At 37.2% G+C, this 19,380-nt stretch overlaps 1 protein-coding gene and 1 pseudogene across 2 annotated transcripts; one reads left to right on the forward strand and one right to left on the reverse strand.

Annotated features, from left to right (window-relative positions):
- The first annotated feature begins 1,005 nt into the window (after positions 1 to 1,005).
- LOC107217826 lies at positions 1,006 to 13,192 on the forward strand (annotated as a pseudogene).
- Positions 13,193 to 14,380: 1,188 nt separating this feature from the next.
- On the reverse strand, positions 14,381 to 17,972 carry LOC107217825. Of its 2 annotated transcripts, none has more exons than XM_046731088.1 (2): positions 17,851 to 17,972; positions 14,381 to 15,251 (listed from the first exon to the last, which is right to left on the reverse strand). In XM_046731088.1, the coding sequence occupies exons 1-2, from the start codon at positions 17,857 to 17,859 to the stop codon at positions 14,940 to 14,942; spliced, it is 321 nt and encodes a 106-aa protein (XP_046587044.1). In that variant the 5' UTR covers positions 17,860 to 17,972; the 3' UTR covers positions 14,381 to 14,939. The 2 variants fall into 2 exon arrangements, with proteins under 2 accessions (XP_046587044.1, XP_046587043.1); XM_046731087.1 differs by lacking the exon at positions 17,851 to 17,972 and adding an exon at positions 16,673 to 16,724.
- Positions 17,973 to 19,380: the final 1,408 nt, after the last annotated feature.

The following is a 19,380-nucleotide window of genomic DNA, read 5'->3' on the forward strand; positions in this document are numbered from 1 at the left end:
ACCTGTTCAGCAGCTAGTTGTGTGACATTATACATCTGTTTACAGAGTAAACTGCGAGTGTGACGTTTGGACAGAAGCTCCGAGTACTGGCTAAAAGACACGTTGAAAAACCCGCGAAAACCGAAATAACCGCGAAACGCGTGTCTTCCGATACGTCAGCTAAAACTTGTGGTGGTAAATTATAATTGAACAACGTGAAAACATACTAAGCAATAACAAACATCCGTTTTAATGGCAGGCAAGCAAGATTAAGCCCATGTAGCAGTTCCTGCTTTATCGACTGAGTAATTTCACTCTTACTTTCCATGGATACAATAAAAAATGAACGTTATAAGCTCGTATTTAGATAGTGCATTGCTTTTGAGTTGTTGAGCTCGAGAAATTTTCAACAACTCATAAATTTCATGGAATTCGGGATCGAAAAATAATGCACTACCGAAACTTGAATCGATTCCATCCATTTGTTTATTAATTAATCGAAAAATAAGGATAAGATTAATCGGTCATTAAGGGTCAAACTGCTATATGGCGTTAAGAGAATGCTATAGTCGGCCTGTAGCAGTAGCCAAGTAAAATGTCGCGTATTTTGATTATTACATCAGAGCCTTTGCATTAGAGCTGTGAAAGTACCGTAAATACCGGAACTCTACGTGCAATGCTGCAGAAAAATATTCATAAACTTTGACGTTTTATGCGAAAAGATCGCCATGAAATTATATTCCTGCATTTATTTGTACCTAATTCAATCACAGGATAACATTTTCTGGCATTACTGTAAAGTGATACCAAAATTTTTTCCTGATAGTTGTGTTTGTAAATCCATGTAGAATTGTGCTACTTGTGATTTTTTGACGCTAGCGATGCTTAGACTCTGATAACAGTCAAAAGAAATCACATTTCACTCGGTTGGTAAAGACGGACTACAGTATTCTCTTAATCCAACTGTGCTTATGGCTCAACAACACATGCGTGCGCTGTGCACGTCATAGCGAGGTTTCGAGTGAGGTATAGTGGCCCTCCGTTCCCGTGGTACAGTACGCGTCTGGCTCCCGACTGTTTCGTACCAATCAATATTCCTCCTCCTCAACCCCGACAATAATTGCACCGTGAATTTCACACGGTATAAACAACAGAACAAAACATTTCAAGTGGGTTAAATTACAAACCGTTACAACTCAAACCTTTTTATCGACGCGCGATCACAATAAACAAAGTTGAATTTACTCAGCCATCATCCAGCTGCACGTCGTTTTTCATTTTAGTTTACAACAATTTCTACATCCATTTCGACAGCTGCTAGCTGACCATCCCGTTCTCTTATTTCCATATAGCATACTTCTATTGATAGAACACACGATTTTCAAATCCACTGATTCACCACTTCTAAATTCGAAATTCAAAAATGAATGAATGTTTAGTGAATGCTTAGAATGTGTCAAATGAACACTAATATTACTCTGACAAGATTCAACCATAACACATATTTTGGTTGATAATATCACAAAGTGCGTGGCTTATCGAAATTGGAATGTGAATACTCATATTTAAATTTCGAATATTTCACCCGTTGTTCACATCTGCCGATTAGTTCGTTTTGCGATTTCTCCTGCTCATCATCTCGGACCAAAAACCGATTTTGTTCTCATTTCATGGTTTCGTCAATTTTCACTGCTTGTTTTTATTCAAAGCTGATACAATTGTGTCTGTGTGCATATAAAAGGTACACAAGATGAGATAGTTGGCGTAATGCCCGCGCTTCGCTATCGACGTAGAACTAACTGTTTTCTAGACACGCGACGAACGGACCGAGCTAATGAAACAAGAGGCGGTAATTCCTCACGCCTTGCTCTTCGCTCCAGTGCAGGCTTTACACATTCAGGGATAAAACAAACTCACGTTTTCCCTCTGCTCATATTTACTCGACACGCAGCTGGTATCGATGAGCGGATAAATATAGTCCAGATTATAACTATATTCAGTGAATCAGATATTCTAAAATACGAAAGTGTGCCGGTGTCCCTTTTAAAATGAGAAAAATGAATAAATAAGAATATCAATATTTCAATTTTGAATGTTTAATATTATACTTCGAATAGAATAAAACAATCACGAGTGTTGATTACCCATAGTGCAATAACAACATATCGTTGTTCTATCTTTTTTTTTTTTTTGTATGTATAGATGGTGACAAAGGTTGATTTAATTATTACTGAAACATAGAAACATATCGCAGAAGAGATGACTAATCACGGTTGAACGTGACGTTTTACACGAGATTCCAACTTTCTTTTCGTCAAATCACAAATCGGGCTGCAGGGTGAATATTTAAGATTATTCAACATGACATCTGTTGGAGTGAGTGACTTTTCGGAAATATTGGGGGGGGAGTTATGGAGACTGTTCCAACCAGTCAGCTGTCGCAGGGGCTGCAGCTCGTTCTTCCAACCCCGGGGATCTCCGGCCTTGACGCAGTCAGAGCTCTGCATCAGGTTGGTGCTCCTTCTCTTCATTCTTCGTTTATTTTCTATTAAGCATAAACAGTTGAAATTTATTTCACTGAAATGAGCTGGAAACAATTTTCGCCAGGAAAATACAAAATAATTTACCCTCTCTAACTTCAATCGAATTCGAAGAATCTTTACCGAAAGTTTCTAGGTGTTTTTAGTGCAGGAAATTGTGGTTAAAGGTGAATTTGCAATTAATTTTTCTTTAAATAGTAGATGATGAATGACACCGCCGATTTTAAATGACCAATTAGTACAGCCTTAGCGTAGAAAATTATTACAGGATAACGAATCCGAAGCCAGATGGAAATTTAGAAAGCTCTATCTTATTTCAACAAATTGACGAAAAACAATTCGCCTAGAAGTTTTCGTAGCAAATCAAGTGCATTTCAAATGCAATAAAATGATGAAGTATAAATTATATATTTGTGACCTAAGTTCAATTGCACACATGTTGAAAAAAAGTATTTCTTAAAAAGTTCAATCACAAATCATAGAAGTTATGAAAAATTAAACGGTTATGATTTAATTCGAAATTTAATCGACTACTGCGAACGTCCTTGCAAATTTCTATCAATTTGCATATTCGTTATTACAAAAACAATCGTTTAAATTATCCACTAAAGGTATGTATTATTCGAACAATTTCAAAGGCAACGTAGATTACATATTTTAATTCACAAGTGATTGCGAATATATTTAATACTAAAATCCATGATATTATGGGTGTTTGAAAATCGCGTCATTTTTGGCAGACCGTCGTCTCATTAGGAATAAACCTCGACTTGTTCAGAGAAGAACTCCGGATTCTGAAAGAGTGAGAGCTACCTTGACACGATAGAACATCTCGCAATAGAAAATCACGTCTTGCGACGACAAGTACTCGACGCCTGGAAAAAAAAGTTTCCGGGATACCGAAGAAAATGGAATCATTACGACGACGCCCGACTTAAACGAATGGTATGTCTTAATTCGAAAATATTCCCTACTTTTTAATATTATATTCTGGCGGAAAATTGTTTTTTACCATTTTCCAGCAGTTCTGACAGATCATGAAACTCTGAACTAATCCAACAAACTTTGATTATATTCTGATTATGTTCCAATTATTTTTGTTTTGTTAAAAAGTTTTTAAATATCGACCCGTCAAGTTTAAAAAAAATTTCATGCGAACTTAAGGATTTTTTTGACATTTAATACATTTTTCAAAATCATTAGAATATTATTTATCTTCTATTGACCCCACCAATTTTTCGCAAAAGACTTTCTAAAAAGTTTGTGATGTAAATTTCAATTTTCCGTCAATGCTCACCCTCAATGTCAATTTTTTCATTGCAGCTCTGAAAGAATATGTAAGCTTCCTGTGAAATCTTTACATCAAATTTTTAACAATGTTCGAATTATGTTAAACTAATTAGAATGAAATCACAGATAATTAGAGTTAACGACAAGCAACTATTTGCCAGCCATTTTTTTTAAACACTTGTATAAGAACAGTTAGAAACATTCAATAATCGGCAGTTTAGTATCTACTTCGAAATATATTTACGTATGTAAATACAGTCATGACAATAGATATATCGTGCCTACTTGTTTGCCACGTGCAGCATAGTAATGTCTACGGCCTATCAATTGTGTACCTTATATGTACGGTAAACGACACTGTAATCAATTCATTTCCGATGTTGTATAAGTGTACATACACCTGCTTAACACTAGGATTGTCGATTGGCAATGTGCCATTATTATACAATTGCGCTGTAGATTCGAACACTGAAAATGCGCTCCGTAATTTCTATCATACGTAGCCATTCAATGAGGACTATCTGCATTGGGGGCTTGATAGTATTTCAAGTCAGGTTCGGTTCACTTGACAACAAGTCATGTAAAGTCACCGGTAATCAATTTGAGTCAGAGGAATGTACATGAAGTTATTTCAAGTATTTCCTAATTCATGAAGTCATTTGAAGGCGTTTCTAGTCATTTGAATTGCCATAAAAAAGCTTAGAGTTATTTGAATTCCATCCAAGTCCTTGGACTGCAGGAAGTAACGTATAAGCTCGCTTGAAGTCAGATGAATTCACACATAATGCCACTTGAAATTACTTGAATTTATTCTTAAAGTTTTCAAGCCATTTGAAGGAACTTGGGTTGAATTGAAATTTTCCGATTTTATGAAGTCACGTGAATTCATTTGAATTGCCGTGAAGTTACTTGGATTAATTTTATGAAATAATCACGTAAAATCACACTGTGTCGGCTGGATTAGCATAAAGCCATAGGAAAATAGGTACGTGAAATTATTCGAATTACCATAAAGTCATTAATTAAAATCACTTGAAGACAGGCAAATTCGATAAAGTAATTCGAAGTCGTGTGAATTCAATTTAAGTCCTTCGACTTCACGAAGTCGCCTGAATTGGTGAAATCTTGTTGTTACCTCCCCTAAAATTTCATCTGTACCAGAATGATAATATCTGTAAAGATATCAAGCTACATAAAATGCTTCCGATTCCGATAAAGACATTTTTTAAATCAACATTTCAATCTTCCTTTTTAGTAAATTTTTTCTGGCTGCATGATCATTTTTCTATGTATTCAACGCGAACAGAATTTTATAATCTGATTTTCAGATGTTGTTTTTGGTATTTGAGCCAGACGTATTCCAGCCTTTCTTCATTCGCGGATTTTATTAGCTCATTGTATTTTGACAAACCATGCATAATTGTGAAAAAGTTTCTCTCTATATCCCTCAAACCAACGTTCCCATTCGCCTCAACGCGGTATTGATTCGGTCGGATGCTGTAGGAAGAACCGCGAGCTGGTTGTGGATCGCAAAAATTACTGCGGAGGCGTTCCTAGTAATACGCGTTACTTGCGCCCGCACCACGAACCTTCGACGATACATAACCCGCAACCTTTCAGAAATCACGAAGACTAGGGTGTAAAATTGATGGGTATAAATCATAATGCTTCCAAAATATTATTCCTAGTTTCCGACGACCGGATACTTTCCTCGTCCATTTTCATATTCACTACGGGAACATCGCACCTCTGGATCATGGGCTCTACTTAAACTCCTATAAAGGTTGTTTCCTCGTTCTGAAACACGAAGCCTATGATATGAAGATTCATCGGACAGCCCTCTTTTCACTTAACAATTCATTATATTAGCAGCTTGACGAGCGAAATCCCGTGACAAACATAACTTATCGTACATTTTTGCTTTAAGTGATAATTTTCACTGTCCTCTGATGAAGTTTCAATAATCGCATCTTATAGATTCGAGTATGAACCCCAGAATTGTAGGAGAGCAATAGTAAAGTAAGTGCATAGTCCGACTACCAGACCAATTAAAAGTTGAATAAAAGAAGGACCTTGGCATGATGCTACACATCAGGAGCTCGATATGTAGTGCCAACGAAATATTTATAAAAGTTCCAGCAGAATCCATGATCCGGAGGCAGAATACTTCCCTTGTCAGAGTACGCAGGCACAAAATAACGTATAGAAGTTCTTGGGATATGACTGCAGATTAGTTGTCATCACCCTTCATCCAAGTGAATTTTGATGCTCTGACTTACTGCGGTGCCTGCTGAAAGCCAGAGTCCGCTGATGAGCGAACCGAAAGACAATATGGACACCGGTAAAGATGATGTGAAGAACGGACCACCATCGCGGTTGCAGGAGAATGAAAGAGGCGGTGAAGAATCGTTGCAGCGAGTTCACGATGCCGATTTCGGACATCTTGAGCCACCCGCAGAGGGTGAACAGGAGGAGTTAAGTCTGAAGTCGAACTCCGATGGAGAAAATTCGGTGTTCGGTGACAATCCGGGTAACACCGACAGTAATCCTGACTATGGTGAGAATTCGGCGCACCTCAAACCGTGCGGAGAATCGGAGAACGATTCTGAGGAGCTTGACGATATCGAGCTGATCTTCACGACCGACGAAACGAGGGAAGTCGGTCTTCAAGAAGATCTAGTATCGATCACGGAAAATGAGGCTTGGTCTGTTCACCGCCATCGCCAACCTGACGGACAACCGGTGCTTTTGAAGTACACGAAGACTTCCGATCCCGAGTCTCTGGTCAACGGTGACAAGACAAGCTCCTCAGTCGAGGAGGCTGTTTCTTCCCAAAGCTCGAGCATCGATCGCGAGGAGAGCGTTGATCGCTTCGACGAGGGGTCCGGTGCCAGGCTTAACAAAATGTGGTCCCAGTACTCGATACTAGTTGAAACCGACATCAGCAAGTGCGGCGTTCTTGAAGAACCAGATCCTGCTAGATACGCCGCTCGGAGAAACACTCTAGCGGCTCCTCCAACTGCCTACAGGTTCGTAAAAATAATAAGCTCGCTATTTTTACGAAGAAATTTGACTTTAGATTTGGAAGCAGCTACCCGCGAAATCAGTTGCATAATGTTTATTCTTCGGGCCTTGGCTGTTTTTTTGCATTTTGGTCCGCCATATTTTATCTGCTATTCCGAATTATTATAGCATTCTTACTTCAGGGGGTGTCCTAGTCGATTTCGACGTTGACGTATATATCTCCAAATATCGAAGTCCACGTATCTGAAACGCGAAAAGGTCTTAACGAATTTACTAACGCGATATTCTAGTATCCGTTTCATTTCTTTATTTCTGCGTTAATGGAATAATGCTTTGTGGTGATTTTGTCCAGAATAGCGTATGGAATGGGATTGTCAAGCTCTTTTTCGTGTTTGGGATACGCGGACTTTGATATTTGGAGATATATACGTCAGCGTCGAAATCGACTAGGGCACCCTCTTAAGGCAATATGGCGTCAGGCTGGGTGATCAGCTGATCGTTTAATTAAGATACATTGTTAAAATATCAATGTATGGTGAACGTCGCACAAGCTGTTGGACTTTTATTTTGTATCATTAAGTCAATTTAGAGTAAAACACTTTAGTAATTAGGTACTACCCGATCGGTGTAACACATTCACTGCCCAATGTGGTATCGTGTGAATTTACAGAATTCTAACATTTCCGTCTTGTCTACTGGTCCAATTCACGCTCATATGCAAAATACGAAGTTTTATTGCGCCCAGAATCCTTAACTTCTTTTTTGCAGACCGATCATGCATCGTGAAGCTTTGGCAACGGGACGTCGAAAGAGTGCGACGCCTCTTCGCCCAGTCATGGATCGGAATGGTGGAGTAAGCCGTCGAGAATCAGGGGCGCAAACCGATATCTCGGCACTTCCAGCGCAGTGGAGATCCGAAAGTTATTTAGCTCACAAAGTTGCACATGCAATTACAACTTTGCCGAGTAAATTTGCGTTGCCTGCATGCATTCCTGGGCGGCTCAAGCTGTCGGACAAAACAAGAGAGGCTCGACGAGTCATGCTTTCTGACATCAGCTTCACCAGCATGGTACCCGAATTGTCGAGGAGCGCTGATCATCTCTGTCACGATCCCCATGCGCAGGTAACAAAATCTCACATTATTCAACGACATAATTTTTTATCGAACTAATCGTAAGATGAAAACCATCGAAGTTTTGTATCAAATTCTTAGAAGTATAAAGGAAGATGATGAGTGTAAAAACTTTTGTGAGTTCAGTTTTTTGGAGTGGCGAAAATATTTCATTTAATGTAATTCAGGTAAAATCAGAAGATCATGAAATTCCGAATCAACTATGTCAGAATAATTAAACATCGTCATCAAGCCTTTCGATTTGACCCTGAATTTCACTTCAACTTGTTGCAAATTTCTGAAACATTTCGTGAATTCGGACTTTTTATACCGAATAACAAAATATTGAATAAAATCGTTCTGGAATGCGCTAAATTTCAGCAAAATTTTCACATGCAATATACGACTGCACACTAACCACTGCACACTAAACTAATTTTAGTGAAAAAGACAATTTTCTCCGAATCGTGAAACTAAGCGTTTCCCTAAACATCATTCTGTATCGTGGAATTGATTTCTGGATTAGAAAAAACTCTGGAGGCACTGAAATCGAGTCTTTGATTTTCGATAGACTTGCCTAAACGCCCGAGGATGTGGTCCCAGAACACCGGAGGTTCACCGGCGGGAATCCTTGGGCTCGTTGGCGGGTTATTGGTCTCGACCGGGGGCCGGACTTCCCAGTCCGTGCGACTGCCGATTGTCGACCGATCTTTATTCGTCTCGCTACCGCGGCTCATTAACGTCGATACCATCACCCGGTCTCGATGTTACCGTTGGATCCTCGCGAAGACATTCCTGGAGAGCAACGGCAGGCTCATTTGACACCTGGCGGATACCAGTCGCCACATCGACTCCGCGGCCAACTTGGTCATCGATGCCATCTTCTCCGACTCATGTTCATCCGCCACTGATTGCTGTGGCCTCATCCTCTCGCGCGTCTTCCAAGAATCGGCCGAAGAGGACGCGGTCCAAGGTCACATTCCAAGGTAATTCTTCACTTTGGATGTTATCTCTGGGAACTGTGAATATTTTGAGCAGACATTGGAGCTTCCTGTTTAGCGAGAAATTAAAAAAATCATATTTTTCACCTTGTTCTTCCCGTGTTACTAATCTGTTTGAACAATGAGAAATTATAAGGATCATGTTCATACTTGAGTGGTTAGTTAAAAAGGTTGAGAAAAATAAATGGAAATACCGGTAATGACGGACAGCGTCACAAAAGTATTTTGTAGCCTTTTTTCTTAATCGAAAATTCCTTTTTGTGCTCGAATACTTAAGGATTTCCTCACGCATGTCCTTGCTCAAACGCATGCTCGAAAAAACTTTAGTCTGTTATAAAAGCTATTTTATTAAAAGTATGCGGTGCATATTTGCAGAAATATGAATTTGTTAATCTTGCTCACCTGTAAAGCTTACTCTGCTTGTAAACACGTTTGTCGTGCGGCCCTGATACTGAATAGCAAAATCCCAAGTTTTTTCATTAATTTAGGAAACTTCTCAGTGAGCACAGAAACGTTATCCTAAAGTCTATAATGTTTTAAAGATTGAAGGAATTTCATTTCCCAAGAGAAAAAAGCTCCAAACACGATTTGCTGAATTTGCTGGTAAAACAAATAGGTCTTACATTACGTACAGTCTTAATTAGCAAGAGCAGTTTTTTAATTTACCTGATAAGTGACTTAAATTGAAAAACAATCCTTGTTTTTATTTTAGACTGTCCAGCGACGAGAGGTAGCCTTCCTAATCTTTGTTCAGGTTTTATCGATGCTGACAATAGCGGTGATTCGACAGAATCGTTGATCGACGAAGCGGAAGACTTTGTTAGGCGCAGCATTGATTCGTTAATTCCGATTACCGAACCCGAAAACTCCCGTCAAACAGCCACAAGACAACGAAGAACCCGTCGACACTCAGAGTCTGACCTTGTTCGGGAGTGGAAACCCCCTCAACCGTACTTACCGAAGGTAAATATCAATAAAACTATATAACCATAAAATCTTTTTAGTCAGGAAATTTCGAGGTTTTAACACAAGTCAGTCGAAAGTAATTGCCTGCATAGAAATCGAAATATTTTTACAAAGCTTCCAGAAATTGCAAAAATTTGTCAGAGAGTTAACAGAAAATCTAACAAACCGTCGAAAATTCATATGGTAAGTAAATTCTTAGCAGTACGTCTAACAAAGTTTCCGCCAGTAATTTTCCTCGTGAAAGTTTAGATCCACTATCTCGATGCGGCTATAGCAGCATGGCGTTGCACAGAGCGATCACCTGATTCGCTCAACCTCGTTTTTAGCAAAATTACATACATACGTACAATAGGGCAGAAAATTCCATGCAAGTGGTTACACTTTGTTTCGTTGTATTGGATTAACAAAGAGCAGAATATGGGTTCAAAATGAATTTCGTTTCCAAATGCCAACTCAGATTTTTTACTAACAGATAGTATCTTTCGGTACTTTAAATACCAATGATAATCTTCAACACGAATGATGATAACACCTGATACCTCAACAGGTTCCTCGGGACTTGAAGCTTAATCATCTCATCAAAGTCATATTACCGGGAGGTCGAGTTTTCCAAGGAAGGGTGCGATATGTAGGCCCAGTGCCGGGTCGAGAAGATCCCCACATCGGTGTCGAACTGACGACGGATAGCGGCTCATCGGACGGCACCTTTCATGGCCGCCGTTTCTTCGACTGGTGGGTTGAAACTCTCGCTTCATACGCTGCATGATTTCCTACCATTTTTAGTCTATCAGCGTATGCAAAAAGTACTAGATTTTCTTTTCTTTAATCAGGAAGTAACAGAGCCGGAGACGAAACCAAAGCAGGCATGCCAGCAAAAAGTGGGCCCGTTTTTTGGCGCATAATTAGTAGTATTGATTTCCTCCACTCGCCGCGTTCGTGTTTTTCAGTTGTTCGAAATATGTAAACCAGGCAGCTATCAACACCTGGTCAATATTCAATAATCATAATATTTGAACGACCAAATAATACAGACGCAGCAAATGGCAGAAATCGGTACTAGGCGCCGTGATGCACCTCAGGATGAAGCTTCTTAACTTTCCCATAGCTGTCCTCTTGCAGTTTCAAGCATGGTCCGATTCCACCAGACTGTGGATGCGTCTGTCAGTCTGGGTTTCAGGACTAAGCCGTACCGTTATTTCGTTGTGGCTGACTTTAGGCTCCAATTCCTGTCCATTGCACGTCTTAGCTACCACAGCGCAGAAATGAATTCCTGTCATTTTATCTCTAAGTGTCTTTTCCACGGTAGGTTTCCATCTAGATTGACCCCTAAGTACTTAAGCCCCCTGGCCAACTTCAGAGTTTGGCCGTTCAGGTAAGTTTGCGAGGTCTATTTCACTTGTATTTCTTGGTGAAGGCCGTAACCTCAGTTTTGTTAGGATTTACAGTAAGTCCTGTGGTTCTACACCGAGAACTATTCCGGGTTCTACTATATATATGGCTTCCTGTGTAATTTCTACGAGGCGCTGTAGGAAGGGTCCGTGACTTATGATCATAAGGTCATCGACGTATCCCACTACATGACAGCTTATACCAGTGATGTTCACTAGTAGATTATTTAAGACCAGGCCACAGATCAAAGGCGACATGACCCCTCTTTGTGGGGATGCTATACGTCTATAACAGACTTATTTTCGAGTACAGGTTTATATATGCGACTGAGTTACAGTCAAGTTACCATTTGCACTTACTTTTTTGAGTATGCACGTTGAAGAATTTAAGAATCAGCTTGGCATCCAAAATGTCAAAAAATTCCATCCAATAGTAACAAATCCAGGTCATATGTACGAATCAAAAACCGTTTTCAACGTACACTTTGCTCTTTGCTATGCTAGTAAAAATAAACCAAAGAGATACTGCTTAAACGAAGTTTGCTGTGCTTGTATATTAGTATAATTTTCCCCAAAATCAAGGCTAAAACGATCAGCTGATCGCGCCGCGCACCGCCATATTGTTTCAGTAGACGTGCCCATCCTTCGGACCTCAATGGATTAGCGTTTTATATTTTTCTAGTAACATTTCACTTGATTGTAACGACCTAATCTCTTCCATTAAACTTTTCAGTGATCCTAAGCGAGCAGTTTTCGTTCCCTTCAACAAGGTAGTTTTGGCTTGGTGCACCACTTGACACGGAACACTATACACGGGTCAACCAACGCCATCAGCTGTAGTTACGCCAAGAATATTGCTGTCTCAATATACAATGTGAACTCGCTAATTCAGGTACGTCGTAAAATGTTATCCTCTGCATTATTTTAAAATAAATCAAAAATGACCCTACGAATTTGCCGCAAAATCTGATCAGTTCAAGGTTGAACGATGTCAAGTCTGTCGATCAATTTTCGTCCAAAGTGATCGGTCCTTTTCGAATTATTGTCGGTTGAAGTTCCAGTAGGTATGTCACGTAGAAAAGATTTTGAAGTCATTAGAAAGAAACAGTAACATGATACAATTTGAGGAATGGTCGTCAATCAATATGCACTATCAACAAATAACTGTGGAAACAATAAGTCGAACTAATATAATGACGGTTTCAATAGGTGACTCATGTGAATTATTAGTACTTTATTAACGCCAATTGAAAGAGAATTGAACGATTTTTTCCAGATGGGCATTATTTCTACAGAATCTACGACTTTGGGATATGGCGATACCACACGCAACTCTCAGATCAAATGTTCTCAAAGGTGACATTAGTGAAGTTTGACATATATTGTCGACTATTTCTGATCAAGAATCTGAAAAATGTGTCATATAAATCTCGTAAGGTGTTCGAATTACATGAAAGTAATTTGATTGTCATCACAGCTCACAAAACTTGTTCAGTGTTTGTAAGAATCTTCCAGAACTTTGTTCGAAAATAGTCGGAACTATATTTACGCCAAGGATATTATATGTTCAGTGTTAAATGTACATTGCTGCAAGTATTGTCATTTTATTTGGGTTATACAGGTTATACTTCATTTCTTGTTTGTCGCGGATACAAAGAGCCATGAAAATCGAAATACTTGACAAAGTTCATATCTTACAAGTCTTTCAAATATCCTGAATATCTCGATGTTGAGAATAAAAATGATTGAACATTGATACTGCGAAAGTATGAGAGAAAAATGGAACTATTTATAATTCGGCACAAAGAGTATTTTGCACATATGTTTCCGGAAAAATTTTATCCACTTCCTGCACGACTCACATAAAAAAGCATTTTTAATATTTATGCGACCCTATCTACCTGTGTTGTCAATGATTAAAAGAACGATTCAAATTATGTTCTGAAATCTTAAATCCTTGATCTTAAGGTTAAATAATATGTTCATCTATACGTTGCCTTATTTCTGCTGTGAGCCATTTGTCCTCCATACTATCGCTTGAAAGGTGCTTAGAATCCAATCAATATTTATTAATATTATATCGATATCGTGATATATTCACGCATCATGTACTCATTTCAACGTCTTATTCAATTTTCTCCATGAATGGAATTCAATAATGTAGTTGAATTAGAGTTATGTATCGTTCAATACAGACATACTACAGAAACCCAAGATCCAAAGATGAGCCCGGTTTTAAAATACTAATCCATGATAGATATCTTAATGTATAATACGAATATTACGTGTATATAAAACGTGTGTATATATTTACGGGCACAAAAATTATCTAGATGATAAAGAAATTGCTGAATATGAAATAATCAAACTATACAAGACGAAAAATTAGAAGTATACCTACAATGGTATGTAGGTTTATATAAATAAAATTTATGTGTATATAATCAGAAGTAAGTCGCAAATCTTCCAAGATCAAGGGCGGCCAAAAAAATTATAATATATTTCAGAGAGCGTACTAATCAAGTAAATCTTACACTCGATTAATTTTCCTTCGCAGTATGTACTTGACGATTGATCGATCATCACTGTCTCAGAAGTTTTGTTAGATGATTCTATACGTGTGTCCCATGCTCATTGGGATCCAGATCTGTATAATATATAATATGTACAAAATAATGGATATGACACTAATTGTAGATAAGTCGTTGTGTACCTAAATTGAAAATAATTGTTAGACCAAAGAAAATAAAATTCGAATAACGACGTTGAAAGGCAATATATCCAATGCCGAGTGAATAATATAGCGGAATCATTATTGCTATATGCATATAATAAATATATTATATGTATTATGATTATGACAAGAATTATAATTAATAATGATCATAACAATATACAGTCGTTAAGTACAATACATAGATATATGTAGATAATATATTATATACATAGTTGTAAATATCTACGGTTAACTTATAAGAATGTTTACTCGAATATATTGTCTTTTTGGTATATCATAATCTTAAAGTTTAATAATAGAGACAGTATATATGTACTTAACCAAAAGAAACTAATACCAAAAAGAAAATATCTATCAAATCAACTGAGGTAAAGAAAATACTGATAATATATACGCATACCTATATATATATTATACAATACGCATAATAATGTTTAAATGTCAATCGAGAAATATCACCGTTGTTGGATGTCACTATATTTATTTCATTGTAAATTGTAATTACTCTGCGTACCATGATGTTAACAACAATAAACTATTATTATACCTGCAGCGTGACGGATCAATGTTCATAATATTCAAGAAAATAGAAAATTTCTCTAGTCCAAACGTTAATCACTTGTGTAAAACGTAATTAAATAGAAAGATCTGCACTAGTGGTACCCAAAGTATGAGCGCTACTAAGCAAAATGGCGTCGCGCTAGGCGATCAGCTGATAATTTTGGCCTCAGTTTTATCTGAATTATGCGAACGCAAAGAGACTGACAATCACGTGCAAGCGGTTGCACTTTTTTGTTGTTACGCTGAGTTTACAAGGAGTAAAATTTTCGACAAAAGTCTAAATTTATAACTAAATACGAAGCATCTTTCCAAAGTTTGGGAGCCCGATATATCGTGAATTAGTTACTGCTGCGCAGGGAAATCCGCGTACCAACCAAAGGCGCCGTTTTCTCCGGTGTGCCCACCGAAATCAACGTAATCCAGATAGTGAGCGGCCGCACGTTCGATCCTGGGAGTTGGTTCAACCTCCTCGTTCTGAAGCGTCGCGACAGCCACAGGAACGTAGGCCTCGGCGCTGCGTGCCACTCTCGGCATAAAAGAAGGTATCCCAGAGCTGAGTTCGATTATCTTTACGTCGTCAAGGGGTATCGCCAGGTACCTTGACCTGCCGGCGATGAGATGCCCGGCATCGACCAGCAAAATTAGAGTAACGAGCTGAAACCGATTGTTATCCTTAGGACCAAAAATTCTTAAAATTTACCGCGTTTTTGGACGGCTCTAAAGAAACTTGGGCAAAATTTCTGAAACCGTTTAAATTATTCTGACTATATCTGACAGCTTTGAAGATACTCTACAGATTTTCTAGAAAGAAATCATATTCTTTATAGAAAATTTAAAAAAGACTTTGAGTTTTCTTCTTTTTATTTCTGTTTCGGACTCGGTCGAACCAGAAGTTAAGTTCGGGGAATGCTTCTTTTAATATAACTTCATTTGGCACGACAGATTTAAAAAGTTCTGAATTTCGGTGTCCCGCGCATTTTCTGACGGAATCACGTTCTTGAAAACTGGGATGGATTTTTGAGAGAAATTAGGATTGTTAGGAAAAAGTTTAAATCAATTCTTCTAGAATGCAGCTGACGAAATTTGGACTCATCTATAGAAAAAAGTTTTTCAGACATTTGCAATAACTATCGAAATTTTCCGTACACTTCTCGAAATTAATTTTCTGCATGGAAATTGAAATGCTGCTACAAAATTGTTGAACGTAATTGGAATTCGTCATAGATTTCTCAGAAAAAACTGACAATGATAAACTCTCCGAAATTCACACTCCGAGTGAATTCGCAAAGTATTGTGAAAGTTTTTGAAAACAATTCCTTCAGTGATGCGATTACTGATGGATGGAATGATGATGACGGAACTATATTTCATATTGTTAGAATAGATACAACGCAGTGGGATTGACAGCGATACGATCTAGCCGATGAAAGAAACTGCAACTCAGACGTAAGTTTTTACTGATAATATTCAGAGTTTCACAATTTCTCTCCACAATCGATAATTTTCCTTTTTTGTTTCTTTTGTAAAAAAGACTGGTGGAAAAAATTGCCTTGTAAAATTAATTGGAACAGTTCCAGGAGTTTAGTAAAGATTTTATGAAAAGTTTTCAGGTACTGTCGAGTTTCACGTAAATCTCTGGAGAATCGAAATTTTTTTGGCAAAATCTTTCACATATTTTTCATCACCTATACATATTGGTTTGGTTAATTAATTTCTGAGAACAAAATCACAATGCCAATATCGATTTCTTGATTGAAACATTGAAAATAGCAAAAAACTTTTTGTACAATCATTATAGAACCTATGAATGTGTTCAAATTTTTTTAAAAATTTATGACAATAAATTGACGGCAAGAAGTTTCCAAAAAGGTAAGAAAAATGCTTAAATAGAGTAGTTTAAAATAAGTTTGAGTGCATAAAATTTATAGTAAAAGTATATAAAACATTGAAGTCCAAAAATTTCATCTGATTTATTACGATATTTACTGTATAGCTCTAAATGCTCGTTACAGTTTATTTCCAAAAATTACTAAAGTTATTGCGACGAATTTTCGTAAAATTGATTAAATATTTACCAGTGAATTCATCTCGGTGGTTAGTTGAAGGAATAATGAAGAAATCTGTTGAATCACTGAGATTTTATAGCAATTTCGTAGGCTGGAATAGCTTTCTCAATGGAATAAACAGGGACGTGGAAATAAGTGAAGAGTGAAGAGTGAAAAGCAGCACACTTGTTGGAACAGTGGCAGCTTTTTATTGACAAAGGTTTTTTTTCTAATTACTACCGGCATCTCACGATCAGCTTCTCTCTTGTTGTGCGGTTAATTCGCGGCCGCGAAGCCGTCGAAGCCATTGCCAAGAAAACGTTGTATTAATAGTGTGTATGAAATGTATTATGTATGTGCTAAGATATTGCGTGGGAGAAAACTGATCGGTTTTATATTCTCAAGACACTTTCTCTGTGGTCAATAATTTTACTTTATGCGATTTCGATTTCAAATCAATATAAACAATTCTCTTGTGGACGAATGGCAAATTAATCGGCTCAATTAATTGCTTTTAAATATAGCTAGGGGTTGGTTTGAACAACTTTATTCGAGCAGAACAGCTTTAGTCTGTGCAAAATTACCCTGGTAAAAATGTAACATATATGTCCCGCAATTTCTGCAACGATATTTATCAAATTTATTATCGAACTCTCATTATCTCTAATTTTGTTTCGACTACTTCCAGATTATGCGCAGAATTTTTCTGAAATTTTTTTGAACCTCGAGGTGCGAATAACTAGAAATATTTTACAAAATTCCCGTCAAACTTCTGAATTGCGTGATGATAATCAGTTCTTACAAGCCTTTTCCAAAGTGCGTTTGAGTTTACGAATATTAGCAAATTTCGTTGAAAAATATTCAAAAATATTTTTCCACCAAGGAACTTTCAATCGATTTTTAAGAAATATTTCAGAAAATAAATTTAATTTCAATTTTTTAACCAAATTTACCCCTGAATTTTTATTCTCGACTGAAACCAGCTGAGAGTAGCCAAGAATAATGTACAACAATAATCAAAGCTTAAAAGACATTCTTTAAACAGCCTTTAGTATAATTTTTTGAAAACGTTATTTGATAGCTACATAAAAATATATTTTTCGTTTGCAGAAAATGAGTTGTCATTACCTTTGCAAATAAAAACCTGCGCTGCGAGAGTGATAAATTATTCGTAACGTAGTGTTCGGTAATTATATAAATAATCTTGCCATTGTCATCTTGCAGCAGTCGATTTCTATTTGGCCCAAGGGGATAAACAGCCGATTGTTATAACCAGTCGGTCCGGTAATTCTGAGTGATATTCACATGAACTTTGGTATAAGTTGTATAAATAGAGATGGGTTTTCCAAGAATGCTTCCCAGAAATATGGATTTTGATTCACCTCAGACACTACGCAATAACTCGTCAGCCTACGCTCATCGCTTTGAATATATAACCATAAAAAATTACAGGTTGCGTCTGGGGAAAAAACTTGATGTTTTTTGCCCATGGACATTCACACCGAGAACTCACAAGCGGAACAGTGAAAGGCATGTTTCCAGATGAACACGCGTAGATTGCTTAGTTTTTCATCTCATACGGCACACCGTTCGTTATTCATGTCGATTAAGAAAGGCTTTATAAAAATATCGTACCGATAAATCCGAGCGAGTCATTACTGGAATTGCTTTAACAACCGTGGTAACAAATATTTAGATTCGAATCGCCAAAGTTGTAGGCTTTTCAAAATTGAACGTTTTCTACCGAAGAAAACAGTACTTTTCGCTCACTCCAATATCTCAAAAATAGTCTGACCCAACATCCTTTAGAATTTTGTATTTATCTCTAATAAAGTCCGAGAATTAGCCAATCGAAGAGTCCATTATTTAAAATTTTCAATCCCACTAATTCTCAGCGATTTGATGGAGAGTTTTCAAAAAGTCTTGAGACGTTCTCAAAATATCAATTGGGAAATCAACATTCGAAACGAATTCCATTTTATGGGGAAATTCCAACAATTAATATTGAAGAAGTTTTCCTAAACATTGAAAAAATTTCTCACCATATTTTTTTGAACATTTTCAGCATACTCTGTGCCACACTACACGCTATTTTTAATTTTTTTTTTTTTTTACGTGAAACGTTTATCAGATTACGTTTTACGTACCAAAATTATCATATAATACTATTTGATATTTACTCAGAGATTCAATATACTGAGAGAAATGTCTCGGTGTTTTTATTGCACTAGTCCTTAACTATTTTCATTTTGTACGATAATCGAAAAATAAAGTTTTGAGTACAAATTGAAAATCAGTTTTTTTCCTTTAATGATAAAATTTGATACGTGTTACGATTCTTCTTGATTATGATCTCTTGGTTTTCTCATATCTTTTGCGACAGTTCGATGTCAATGTAGCTATAAATTGATGTTAATTCGACGGCAAAAATGTAGTGAACGAAAGAAAACGATTCAACGTTGCAATAACCAGAAAATACAGTATTCACGAGTTATGTAATTCCAAGAAACCGGTATTTGCACAACATTTATTAACACCGTCGTTGTAGCGATACCTATTCAACAAGAATTTTCTTGTAACTATAACGAATGAAATTTCCTTGAGTAGAACCTTTTAGAATTTTGCGTAAAAGAAATAACGATAATCAGGTATACATTTTTTCTCCCCCAGGGAATAACCTTATACAATGATTTACTGCATACTCCGCATGATTCACGATTATACCGCAAACCGGCATG

This window comes from Neodiprion lecontei, chromosome 2, assembly GCF_021901455.1.
Source record: "Neodiprion lecontei isolate iyNeoLeco1 chromosome 2, iyNeoLeco1.1, whole genome shotgun sequence".
NCBI lineage: Eukaryota > Metazoa > Arthropoda > Insecta > Hymenoptera > Diprionidae > Neodiprion > Neodiprion lecontei.